Raw genomic sequence first — 14,408 nt, forward strand, 5'->3', positions numbered from 1 at the left:
CATGGGTTCAGACTAAACGATATACCTGATATGTCACTCCGATCCATGGGATGTACTCAGCATAACAGGATAGGTACTGTCATTCAAAACAAATACAAATGTATTTAAAAACTAGCAGTCATATATTTTAACATTGATGCAGTTTGTTGGAAAAAAAAAAAAAAAATCCATTGTGTGGAAGCAGCCTGGGATTTTCTGTCTTTTAGTAATTGTTCCATTTTTCTGCTATTTTTCCAGCTCATCAAGACGGTTGATTTAGATCCTCGGCACAATTACCTCATGGGATTCCACCCTCATGGTGTTCTTGTTGCTGGGGCTTTTGGAAATTTTTGCACTAACTACACAGGGTTTAAGGAGCTTTTTCCAGGCTTGACTCCTTTCCTGCATATTCTTCCGTTCTGGTTCCGCTGTCCTTTCTTTCGAGAGTACATCATGTCTGTGGGTGAGTAAAAGGAAGTTGATTTAATGCATATGTGTAGACCTTATATTCAGAGGCAGCATTGTGGTAAGTGGCACCCGGTGCGGTACAAGGCCCCCATGTGTGCCGGAGGTGCATGCCTCCAAAAAAGAGGCATGGCCGAGCAGGAAGGGGACATAGCCTCATGGGTAAGCAGCTTATGCTTCAATGCGGGGGAGTGGCCCCTGTTTACATCACTCCGGGGGCGTGCCTTGCATTCCCGGAAATGCTGGGTTGCCCCTGGAGACTGCCTGCACTGCCGGCTCCTCCCCGGTGACAGGAGCCGGGTACTGCATGACAATGTCACAGTGCAGCACCCGTCTCCTGGTCACTGGAGGAGCCGGCATTTTGTTGTCACCCCCACGAATGCAGTGCTGCTTCTAGATTGCAAGCTCTCACAAGCCTGTCCCTCGCTACCTTACATCTCATGTCTGCTCCCTGTCTGTCTATCCCGCTGGTAATCACTCAAATAAATGAGGAGGAAATACAGTGGAATTTTGCTGCAGACCTTTTGAAGGATATAGAAAAAAGGAACTTGACTGCACATATGGGACACATCAATTTCCCTCCAAGGTAATTTTTCCATGTTTCTAGACATCTAGAAACCTACTGCTGAACTAATTGGGAACAATCTGGGCCTCATTCAGTGATGGGCGCTTAAGACACACCCACTGCTTGCTTCTGTCATCCTCTGCTTCATCCGAAGGTGCAGCTTCAGGCAGCTGCGTCACCATCAGAGGTCTGAACAACCCTCAAGTTACTCAGTATGTCTGGTGAAATCGCGCTGCTGGAGCCTGTGATGCTGTCTCCAAGGAAGCAGCCACTGTCTTTGGCAGGCCCAAAAAACGGGGCCAATACGCCTCCGTTTTCTGGAATTGCTGTCCATCGTCTCCTCCAAATGCCAGTGGCATGTCAATCATGCCACAACTTTTTGGGTACTGCGAACGGCATCGAAGAAACAAATCTGCAAATGCGCAGTGTGAATCCTGCGCATACGCACATCTGCAAACATTGGAGATGTACGTAAAAATCGATATTTACATAATATCTCTGAATTAGGCCCTTTGTACCTACTAACAGCCATCTCTTTAATGAGACCAGCTACACGCTCACATTTACCCAGCACAACACTGAATCCTATATCAAGCTTCTGCCTCTCTCTCATCTCATTCTTATTACATGACGGCTATATTTCATTGGTCTGCAGCAATTTTTGAAGGCAATTATGTGATGAAAATTATAATTAAAAAACTCCAGCGCTTATCAATTATGTTGAATATATGAGACAAGTCCAAATATATTTGAGGAATAAGCAGAGCTGCAAAAGATTTAAATGGGCCTGTGATTACTCACTTCAAAATTAAACACTAGAAGAAAAAACAATGTATCTTTGCGCTAGTTAAAGTGAACACATTGTGTGAGATGGCAGATATAAACATACAAAAAGAGTTACTTATAAATTATTCAGGACTCGATCAAAAATACAAATATAAAAATTGTTTAATTACACACTAGAACATATATAATAATATAGTACCATTAAATCATCCTGATGCCTCTAACTGGCATACATCAATCAGCTGAATTAAATGAATAAACGCAATAATATAGCGGATCCTAAATGTCACTGTATCAAATGCAATGAAGATCTCTCCACTCCAAGTACTAGTATCACATCCGGTTAGAATAATTAGATAAACTCCAAGAGTATTACTGTAAAAGTCTCACATGTAGTTTCTACTACATATATTGGAGCTATTAAGCAAATTGGCCAGTTACTCTCCTCAGAATAACAAAGGATCAATGTCCCGTAGGATGAAGTATAATGACAATCTGGGGTATGATATAGTTTGTAGTGATGCTCACCCCAAAAGATTGCTTTAAATCCTGACAGCGGAGTGAAGGCGGATGCTGGTGCATTTATCCAAGGCTTCCATAGTCGGACCACGGCTAAACACTGTCAGGATTTAAAGCAATCTTGTGGGGTGAGCATCACTACAAACTATATCATACCCCAGATTATCATTATACTTCATCCTATGGGACATTGATCCTTTGGCCAAACAATAACAATTTGCTTAATAGCTCCAATGTATGTAGTAGAAACTACACGTGAGACTTCTACAGTAATACTCTTGGAGTTTATCTAATTATTCTAACCGGATGTGATACTAGTACTTGGAGTGGAGAGATCTTCATTGCATTTGATACAGTGACATTTAGGATCCACTATATTACTGCATTTATTCATTTAATTCAGCTTATTGATGAATGGCAGTTAGAGGCATCAGGATGATTTAATGGTACTATAGTAATTATTATATATGTATTAATGTGTAATTAAACAATTTTTATATTTGTATTTTTGATCAAGTCCTGAATAATTTAAAAGTAACTTTTTGTATGTTTATGTCTGCCATCTCACACAATGTATTCACTTTAACTAGCGCAAAGATACATTGTTTGCTGTAATTATTTGATGAACACATGTAAGCAAACAAACACCAAACTATTATTCGAATATTTAAGCAATTTATAGGATACATTTTAGGAAAACTTAAGCCAGTGGCTACTGTGACTATTTGTAAAACTTTGGGGTCTATTTACTAAGCCTTGGATGGAGATAAAGTGAAAGGAGATAAATTACCAGCCAATCAGCTCCTAACTGCCATGTCACAGGCTGTGTTTGAAAAATGACAGTTAGAAGCTGATTGGTTGGTACGTTATCTCCTGTCATTTTTCAAACACAGCCTGTCATATGGCAGTTATAAGCTGATTGGCTGGTAATTTATCTCCGCTCACTTTATCTTAATCCATGGCTTAGTAAATAGACCCCTTTATCTGTATATTTTAGAATGTGAATACTCTGTGTATCATATGTTTATGTGAGTTTTACAATGAATGCAATACTGCAAATTATTTGAGCATTTAAGACTTTTATACTCCGTGAACATATGCGCAGTCAAGTTACTTTTTTCTCTCTGGTTCTGGGGGAAATGCTCATCCTTCTTCTATATTGCTGACAGGTGCACTTGTATTACCTTTAGACCCCAGATAAAGCCGCCAATTCTGACATACTCAGCTTTTCTCATTTTAAAGGGGTGTGAAGTTCTGACAATCCTTTGCTGATATTGCTTTTCTGTGGCACGCAGTGCTATTCCATTTTGTTTATGTGATTTTTTACATGTATAAAGATAGACCATCCATCATCGGACCAAAGGCTCATATAACGCATATATACAAAAGGAGAAATGAAAGAGATCTCGCATCTCTTCTAAGTGGAAAAAGTACACTGCTAAGCCAAGCTTTTTGGGATCTTTGTAAATTTGCCATTATCCCAGGTCCCCTAGGGACTGCCTTTGTTAACGATAGCAGAGGGACCACAGCCGGTATCTCCAATCTCTGTTGTGTTATGACCACACTACATAAAATATGGAACAAATCACTGAACACAAGGTAGCACCATGCCAACTTTAAAATATGGTAGCATCATGTTGTGGGGATACTTACCAGTGGCAAGGACTGGCGATCTTCTCAAGACAAATGGGAAGATGAATCTTTAACATTGTCAAAATGAGAATCTTTACTATTGAGAAGAATTATTGCAGTTTGTAATGTCTTTATTCTGTAAATGGCTGCATTCAGTCTGCCTTCTGACTTTGATAGGAGGTCAGGCTTAATAGTGAGAGTATTGGGCATCTCTTAGCGTTCAATTACTTCGGGGGTACGGGTGCAGGACTTTAACTTCACAATCTTGTCTCTATTAAGTATGGATCTTTAAAGCATAATACAGGTTTACTTTTCTACCTCACAGGAGACTTAAAAATGTAAGTTTTTTTTTACAATAACTATTTATGATTTTGTTTCCTTTTTATTTTTCTCTTGTTTAAATCTAATCTCCTCTCCCCAATAAACACACTCAAGCACACGATGCTGTGCTAAACATAAGCATTATAAATTCTATATTTAACATTAAATGTGAAAACATTTGGGGAATTGTAGGTGATCTAGCTCTTTGTGCTCTGTTCCAGGTCTGGTGTCTGCTTCCAAGAAAGGTGTGACTCACGTGCTGAGCAGAGCGGAGGGTGGAAATGCTGCAGTTATAGTGATAGGGGGCGCTGAGGAGTCACTGGATGCTCACCCAGGAAATCTCATTCTCCATATCCTTAATAGGAAAGGATTCATCAAAGTGGCATTGAAGCGAGGGTGGGTCCCATATCAGTGATGAGTGCTGTATTACATATCCTTTATAAACAGTTCATACATGTATGAGATCTCTTATCCGGAAACAGGTTATCAGAAAACACCTTAATATACAGCAGGGAAATATTTGCTGTTACTTGGTGAAAATGTCATGAACCCATAAATGAAAAACACCCTCCCTCCCTCCACCCCGGTCAATCTGAGGAGCATTGTTACAACATTATGGGAGTGGCAGTTGGGTAATGTAGGAGTAGTTTGCATTTTACATTTCAATTAAATAATATATTAAGTCATGGGGGTAAATTTACTAAGATGGGAGTTCTATTTAAGAAGTGATGTTGCCCATAGCAACCAATCAGACTCTACTTCTCATTTATCTAGCACCTTCTAGAAGATAATACCTGGAATCTGGTTGCTATGGGCAACATCCCTTCTTAATAGAACTCCCATCTTAGTAAATTTACCCCATGGTGCGCCAAATAAAGTCCTTTTCCAGACACCAAGCATTCCCAGTAATCGAGCACATGCCTATATTTTTAACATGCTGAATAACCTATTAAGGTGTAGATTTACTAAAACTTTTAAAGATAATATTGGAGGTGTTACTTGTACCAACCCACGCACCGCATATGAGAGCACGCCTCCGTAGGAATGAATGGTGTGATCGCAGTGCGTACCATAGCGTACTGTAGCGCATGGAGTCGCAGGGAATCACATGGCATGATGCGCGCACACGTTTGTGGCTTGATCAGCCACAATGTAACTGGACGCATCTGTATATAATATATAATTCTGTAGTCCATGAATGAAAGGAGCAACTATAAGTGTACCTCTCCTATAGTCCCTGTTTTATATGTAACTGTTGTGTAGAAAAATAGCTTAATTGTGAAAATTCTTCTTAAACTGAAATGAGTTTCTGCCATCGGTCCCTTGTTTTTCTCCAGAGCCGTGTGAAGCTGGATTTTCATATAACATTGTGTTATTACCATGCAACTCATAAGGGTGGTCAACTATATAGCTGTTTGGAATGTCAGAATGTCTCCCTCTCCACCAGTATCCGATAAAGACATGAACACATTGACATCCACTGAAGTTACAGGCTATTACTTCCTCCCTGACGAGTGAGGAAGACTAGGCCAGGGAGAATGTATGCATATAAATGCTCACATGAACTATAGTCCTTAATGCTGCGGCTTCAGTCTTGGGAGTCCCTTGTTGGTCCGGACTTGGTGCCGCTTCTTGCTATTATGCCCTATATACTCCCTGATTCTGGCTGCACCCAGCTGGGTATGACAAATTATGATGATTTTTACCAGTTATTTATGTAGCGCACACATGGGACCTAATTCCGAGATTTACGCTAATACAATCACAACTGTAATTCCTTACGGATCGCAGTTGCTAAAATATGATAATGCCTTCCAAAGCATAGCTGAGCATAGGGACGCCCACTGCTGCCTTCTCATATTTGCCCGATGACTTACAACAGCGCAAATATCAACGCAGATCGGGCAGCCATGCAACTTTTAAGTCAAGTCTGACCTGACTCAAACAATGCGGCTCTCCTGACACGCAGACAGCTATTGTGCTGCGAAGGAGATTGCAATAGCATGCCCCCCACCTCTTGCCTCCCCCAAACGTGGACTACCTGTCACTCAACTTGCGAGTGAATCCTATGGGCGAGCGTAATCGCAATGCAATTGCTGCGCGTGCAACATTCACACATGCGCAATGGCTAACAATTGCTCAATTTGCATAAAGATCCGCACTGTGTAAATCTCTAAATAATGGCCTATATTCAGCAACGCATTAAAGAGAATATTTAGCCATTCACATCAGTCCCTGCCCCAGTGGAGCTTACAATCTATGTTCCCTATCACATGCTCACACACATACACACTAGGGTTCATTTTTTTGGTTGTGAGAGTTAATTAACTTACCAGTATATTTTTGGAGTGTGGGAGGAAAGCTACGCAAACACAGGGAGATTATACAAACTCCACACAGTTATGCTAACAATTACACCAATCACAATTTAAATGCTGGACAGGAGATTAGGGTTAGTTTGCTGGAGATTTTAATGTTTTAAGAAAATGTAGGCAAGTCCTCGTGAGAGATTGTTCACAAACATTTTAAAGGTCCTACCTAGTTGTGATCTGCAAATATATACCCCCTGTAGACGTGGTCACGTCTGAGAGGGCTATTAACTTGGCTGCCCTAAATCAATGTGTAATCCAAATTGCATAATGTCACTAGGCATAACATGTAAAGCTTTTACTAAGCTTGTGCCACTTTTTCAATGAAGCAATTTGTATAACACCATTCACATGCTGGGCAGAAAATGCTTTTAGGTAAATGGGCTACAAATTTAGTTTTTCTGTAGGTGGCATTCAGATCTTAGGACTTGTTCTTCTCATACATTGAATGCTTAGGGGCGATATATCAAACCTTCTGATGATAAAAAGTGGAGAAGTTGCCCATAGCAATCATTCAGCTACTCGCTGCCAATTTATGTGCTGTCCGTGCTTGATAAATGATAGTTAGAAGCTAGCTGATTTGGGCAACTTCTCTCCAGAGGGTTTGATACCTCTCTCCCTTAGTGGGTAGAATATTAACTTTGAGGATGTCTAGTGTGGCAGTACATGCCCCATGAGTGTCTCTCCTTTTATCAGATGCCCATCTTCTGAGATCACAACAGTTGTTTCAGCGCTGTCCGTGTTGGCACTGGCAATGTTTGATAGCGGTAAGAGCAGAGCGCTATTTTAATGAACGTGGACATCCCATTTTAACGTTTCCTCTGGTACTCGGTATAGCTACTGCTAACTAACATTTTAGTTTTGTTGCTCTCACTACAGTGCCCATTTGGTGCCAGTGTTCTCCTTTGGTGAAAATGAGCTGTTCCTTCAGGTGCCTAACCCTAAAGGGTCACTACTGCGTACCTTCCAAGAGAAGCTACAGAAAGTGATGGGCTTTGCTCTACCCCTCTTTCATGCACGTGGGATCTTCCAGTACAGCTTGGGACTAATGCCTTTCAGGATGCCCATCCACACTGTAGGTAGGTGAAAACTAAAATCATGTTATGGATGAAATGAAGAGGCTTCAAAAAAGATACAACCGCTTGGCATTAGCTAAATATACTTTGAATGTTTAGTGGGTAGAGCGGGTAGAGTTACTACAACTTGCCTCATAAGCTGGTTACACACTCTACCAAGTGTGTACCCAGCAATGCGCCCCCCCCCCCCCCCCGGCTGACATATCGGAGGGCCAGTACACATTAGACAATCCAGTGCCCAATATATCTGCCCCGCTGCATGGGGTTGTAAGCCGCATCTTCAGGTCGGCCTTACATGCAGGCCAACCTGACGCTGCAACTGATGACCACACGGGAGCGCACACCGCATGACCTAGTGAATCCACACTAGACGATTTGAACGATATGCCTGATTCTGATGCATCGGAATGACATATCATTCCAAAAATCGGCTGGTGTGTAGGAACCATAAATATTGCACCTTATCAGATGTCCATCTTCTTGGACTAGGACAGTTAAATGAGAATAGCTGCTGGATGGATATCTTTCATAGCTGTAAGATCAGAGACCTTATCTACTCCATGTTGACATTCCCTTTTTAAAGGGTATCCATGTAACGGAAATTGTCAGAGTTTTCACTTTTGAGAACGGAGAGGTGGAGATGCCATCTGGCTGTCACACCGTAGTTATTAACTAAAATGTATAGGCACAGCCAGAAGGCTTCATGGGATGAACATTTATTTATTTTTTGTTCACCAGCAGAAATACGTTGTTTAAAGATGAGGTTAATTTACAGCTGTGCAAAAGTGCTGATCTGCTGTACATATCCTTGCTGGTGTGAATTTATTTACGATGCATTATCTTGTCCATGCCAAATGCATGTGGACACTCTTATATTAAGTACTTCTTTACCTTATTACATTACAATGTGTTTCACTGAGATGAATGTAAGTTTTCAACTGCTAAACTGAACAAATTGTGTGGCCCTAGGGGAAGAGACCCTCTACAAATGAGTATTACTGAGACAATGCTTTAGTAAAGTTCTTCAAGTTCAAAACTCTTTAAGGAGCATCTCTGCGTATTACTCTATAAGGAGCATCTCTGCGTATTACTCTATAAGGAGCATCTCTGCGTATTACTGAGCCAATGATTGCTTCTGTGTCAGCATGGGCATATTCTGCCGACTTGTCTGACGGCGGCATCCTCTCTGAGGGAGGGATTTTAAACATTTGTTTTGGGGAGCTTCTTACCATCCATAACCTGGTGTTACACCAAACACCTGACAGCTGTAAGTGCCAACTGCGCAACACTGTGGTACATCCGGCTGTACGAGATTAGTCGCTCACATGACCTGGTTTTTCATTGGCACCTGAAACCACTTTTTTGGGGGTTGTATGTATGTATATAGTAGATGCTGCAATTAAGTACCATAGTAATATATTTTGCTGTATAATTATGATTGTAATTTATTAATCACATTCAGAGATGAACGAGCCAGTTTACATCTGACACTAATTAAAATAAATAAAAAAGCTAATCTCTAGTAGATGGAAATGGGCAACTGAATTATCTCCTTTTCTGGTAATGGATTGAAATAGAGCCTTTAGGGTCTTGCTGCCATGTGGTAACCATAACTCTTGTCAGCCCCGATGTTACTACCATCTTTATATTATACTGATTGCTCTTCACTTGCCAGTGCGTTGCCTTTCCAAACAAAATAATTATCTAGCAAACCATTAAAACATGCTTTTAAAACCTCTTTACCCCAATGGCAACTGCATCTAGTTTCATGAAATGTAAGTATATCCCAATTGTAGAGGAAATTGTTGGCAATCTAGAATGGTTACAATAAGCATGTACAGTGGTTTTGTCTCATAATTGGCCCCTTTTGTCATTTTGACTATTTAAGATCCATCTCTAAATTATTTCATAGAATCCCTGCTTGACCCTCTGACACTGGTAAATATCAGGGCAGATAGAAGATCTCATGTAGTCTTCCATGACATTGTTGGTTCCTTTGGATTACTCTAAATCCTATGAAGAAATGTTCAGCAGTTCTAATTGAGAATTGGTTAGTTGTATATTTAGATTGCTTTACCCTTTGTAAAATGCATACAATGTTGTGATAATCCCTTTAAGTGTATGATGTGGTGTTTGTTTGTTTTAAACAGTTGGCAAACCCATCCTGGTAGTTCAGACATCAAACCCTACACAAGAGGAAATTGAAGATCTCCATCAGAAGTACTTAAATGCTCTCCAGGAGCTGTTTGAGGAGAATAAGGAAAAGTATGGAATCCCCGAGCACAGATCCCTTGTTTTTACATGATGTCCATACACACTTGTAGGCATAGAAGTACTAGCATCTATCTGTGTGACACCTCCTTATCACCAAGCACTCCCCCTGTCATGTGAGGCACATTTATTTTTCTATGAAAGGGTGAGGCACATTCCAGTGCTTCTGAGGAAGAGTCCACATCCCACGTGTCATGTTAACTGACTGAGCATCATGGGAAGTGTAGGTAACTATACGATTTGCCAAAAGTTTACCTGTTCTGTAATGTATGCTAGTTAGTTAAAAAAAATTTTACCCTTCTATCCACTCAATAAGTAACCACTTTCAAAGATGTTAATACGAAATCCATTATACTTATTTTCACCTATTTACAAAAGTTATATATGCATACATATGTTTTTCCAATAGATACTATCACCTAACCATTGGACCTCCCACTCACACCCTTTGGCAGCTGTTTAAAAGTCACCAATGAAAATGTCACAACTTAAGTGATATTGCAGCCTTAAAAGAGAATAGTAATAGTTGTAATGTACACCTAAAGTCTCAGGGGGCATATAAGAATTCTACACATTGTTTTCCCATGCTTGTCAAACTAACTGTCTATTAAACTTTCAAATGAAATTTCAGGCAACCTTCAGTGTCTGAAATGGCAGCTAACCAATGTTTTGTACATCTCTTAATTTCTGTCACTGTTACATATATTTGTGAAAAGTGCCATTTTCAGATTGGATCAGTTGTAGGTCATATGGATATTTGCCCAGAAAGAAGCACATTAGAACCATGGTACATAAGCCTATTCACGATTTCTAGAGCAACAGAAACTGCCACAACTACAGTATAACCTCCACGCAGAGATGGGCATTGTCACAATCGCATATCATGTTGATGGTCTTATAATGTACTGCAGCTATATACACACACCTATAATGTACTGCAGCTATATACACACACCTATAATGTACTGCAGCTATATACACACACCTATAATGTACTGCAGCTATATACACACACCTATAATGTACTGCAGCTATATACACACACCTATAATGTACTGCAGCTATATACACACACCTATAATGTACTGCAGCTATATACACACACCTATAATGTACTGCAGCTATATACACACACCTATAATGTACTGCAGCTATATACACACACCTATAATGTACTGCAGCTATATACACACACCTATAATGTACTGCAGCTATATACACACACCTATAATGTACTGCAGCTATATACACACACCTATAATGTACTGCAGCTATATACACACACCTATAATGTACTGCAGCTATATACACACACCTATAATGTACTGCAGCTATATACACACACCTATAATGTACTGCAGCTATATACACACACCTATAATGTACTGCAGCTATATACACACACCTATAATGTAGCAAGAACAGCTACAGACCAGTAAGTGAAGTATTTCCATGGGAGTAGTTCTCATTTTAGCACTTGTGCATTCTGTAATGACAAAGGAATGCTCTCTGTTTGGAAAGTCAGGAATCCCTATAGGGAATTTGTACTGTGCTCTGGAAAACCTCTCCCTATTCTTACATGACTCCTCCATTACATCTGTCACATCCAGAGTGGGACATAAATTATGTTTATCGCAAAAATGCAGCCTGTTTGTACGAATAAATCATTTTGTAATGTGTGTCTATACAAAGAGTTCTATATTGTTATCAAGCATTGATATATAATAAAAATGAATATCTGATGTTCAGTAACATTTTGTATGGTCCTATTATTATGAATTGTATGTACTGTATGGAGATGTTTGCGTGAATAGAACTTTTGAGTGTCTGTGAACCTCTTCCCCCTAACCACCTGCATTTATTGTTATGCTAGGACAGGGTTTACAACTTTAAACCTCAGGTACCTCCAACAGGTGATGTTTTCAGGATTTTTTTTAATCATGCACAGGTGAGTTAATCTGCTATGCTGGGTAAGTAATTATACCACATCTTCCTACAGACGGAAATCCTGAAAACCTGTTTTGGGTGCTAAAGATAAGAACCTGGTGTTAGGATATGATACAGGAGGAGCTATAGAGAGGCGAGAAGACATAGGCCAGAGACATTGTATAAGCATAGCTGGATGTGTTTCTGCCTATTTTGTTTGTTACAGGCTAAATTCCATACACATAATATACCCCATTTTGTCAGAAGTCTATTAACATGTCAGGATATCTTTGGAGGGGAAAAGCCAATACAAATATGTTGCGAACATAAAACTTCCACAAAAATAGGGCCCTGGTCAAAATCGAACACATGATCTCAATGCTAACCACTGTGTCACCTCCTACCTGAGCTTCCTCTTTTGTGAGAGTAAGCAACTCTGCACTTGTGATCATGCTGACTGGAAGATATGAACTCTGACCTCCGGTTTATATAGATTTGTTATTTAAAGCTATTTTGTAATAATACATTAGAATGTAAATCTATGCAGTTTATAATGTGGTTTTTTTTTTTTCTTTATAAGTCAGCACCAGCTGTAACAATTATCCTTCTTGTAGGTGTTCGAGGTATAAATGAATGATGCTTGTTTATCTTACTCTGCCTATAGAATATATTTATAAACATTTTTCACAATTTATTTTACATAAAAATATAAAAATTTAGATACAAAAAAAATAAATCACCTGGTCAGTGATGTTAAGTTCCCAGGTGAAATTGGCAGACAGCACTCATGCTGGGTACACACTAGGATATATGGCCTTCATACAGCTGACAAACCATATATTTTTCAGTGTATCTGGCAGTGTGAACACACATTATGTCTGTGAAAGACATCTTTCACGGATGTGTTGCATCTTTCACATCTGCTTGAGTGTACACACGACCGACAGACCCGTGTGCTGGCCACAGAAACCAGCGATTTTTACGAAAACTCTTAAAATACAGTAATATAAAAACTTTTTTATTTGCATCTGCTATCGCTGTCCATCTTAAATATCTCTGTGGGGCATGATACAAAGGGATAATGTCTAAATCTATGAAAAATAGCAGTTTTTGCAGGATTTAGGTATCTTCTCCCTTTGTTAAATCGACCCCTAAATGTATTGCCGAAACTATGAACTAACACCTCATAATGGTGCTAGATACATGCAGACTTTCACAAGCAAGGATAAATAGGGATATTCAATTAGCCGCAGAGTTTTCCCTGCGAATAATTGCTGGCAAAAATCCCCATGGCATGGGGAAAGGCTATTCAATTAAATAGCCTTTTTCCCACGCCGAAAAATCAGTATTCAGGTGCAGAAAAATACTGGTTCTGCATAAAGTGCGGAATCAATAGTTTTTTTTTCACCTGCGCTGCAACCCGATTTTGTGGTTTTTCCACGGACTTTACCTCGCACATCCTATGAGCTGCGAGGTTTAGTCCGACTGCAAGGGCTCGTGCGCGGGGTAATCTCCACTAATTGAATTGCTCCACAGCGCGAATTAGCCGTAGGGTAAACCCAGCGTCTAGCTGAATACCCCAGAATGACTGCCAAATATTTTTTATAGTGTGTGTTTGTGTACATACATATGTTTACTGTAAAAAACAAAATGAAATTATGGCTCTGCAATCTGTACACCATATTACTTCACAGAATGCTGTTCGCCATTTGTGGTTCACTACATACCGTTTTTTAACAGCATGGTCATTCATTGTTTTGATTCAATTTAATACATTGATTTTCTTGCAGCAAAGTTTTGCCCCTTAAGCTGGGGTACACACTGGAGTGATATCGGCCCAATATGTCTTTCTGATTTGGCCGGAAACGACATATCAGCTGGATTGTACAGTGTGCGGCCAATCTGCGCACTCCCGGGGTCGTTAGAGATATCTTCCGGTCACCCCTGCTGCATGGCCAACCGGAGGGATCGTACCTTCCTTCATTACATCGTTCTGATATGTACCGCAGTTACATACCTTCCATACATTACATCGTTCTGATGTGTACCGCAGTTGCATACCTTCCTTCATTACATCGTTCTGATGTGTACCGCAGTTTCGTACCTTCCTTCATTACATTGTTCTGGTGTGTACTGCAGTTACGATATGTCGGCCCGTCGGCTGCCATATCGTCCGTGTACACATCGCTCCAGTGTGTAACCAGCTTTACTCTGGTTGTGTGGAAACTTGTTACACTGTTAGAAAGAAAAAAGTTAGTGAAAAGTATACTGTCTAGGTTGAAAAGATATGGACTTGCCTAAGCAGCTACCAAAAGATCTGAAAATTAAAATAAAGACTCTTAACCACTTAACCGATGATTTTTTTTCCCCAGAAAACTGCACAGAAATGGTCAGGCTTTTTTTATTAATAAAGTTTACATTTTAAAAATTTTTTTTTTTTTTTTTTAACATCGTGTTTTTATTGAGTTTTCTTTTACAAGAAACAATAGAAATTAAGAG

The 14,408-nt window shown here is 39.8% G+C and overlaps 1 protein-coding gene across 1 annotated transcript in view; it reads left to right on the forward strand.

Moving 5' to 3' along the window:
- Window positions 1–11,731, forward strand: part of MOGAT1 (monoacylglycerol O-acyltransferase 1) — a 29,795-nt gene extending 18,064 nt beyond the window's left edge. Inside the window, exons 4-7 of the mRNA XM_088479180.1 lie at window positions 238–442; window positions 4,489–4,663; window positions 7,516–7,715; window positions 9,863–11,731. Coding sequence (XP_088335306.1) covers window positions 238–442; window positions 4,489–4,663; window positions 7,516–7,715; window positions 9,863–10,017 — 735 coding nt within the window. The 3' untranslated portion in view covers window positions 10,018–11,731. The remainder of the gene's footprint in view (window positions 1–237; window positions 443–4,488; window positions 4,664–7,515; window positions 7,716–9,862) is intronic.
- The last annotated feature ends 2,677 nt before the right edge of the window (window positions 11,732–14,408 follow it).

Source organism: Taudactylus pleione, unplaced genomic scaffold (assembly GCF_031769625.1).
Source record: "Taudactylus pleione unplaced genomic scaffold, aTauple2 ptg000229l, whole genome shotgun sequence".
Lineage (NCBI taxonomy): Eukaryota > Metazoa > Chordata > Amphibia > Anura > Myobatrachidae > Taudactylus > Taudactylus pleione.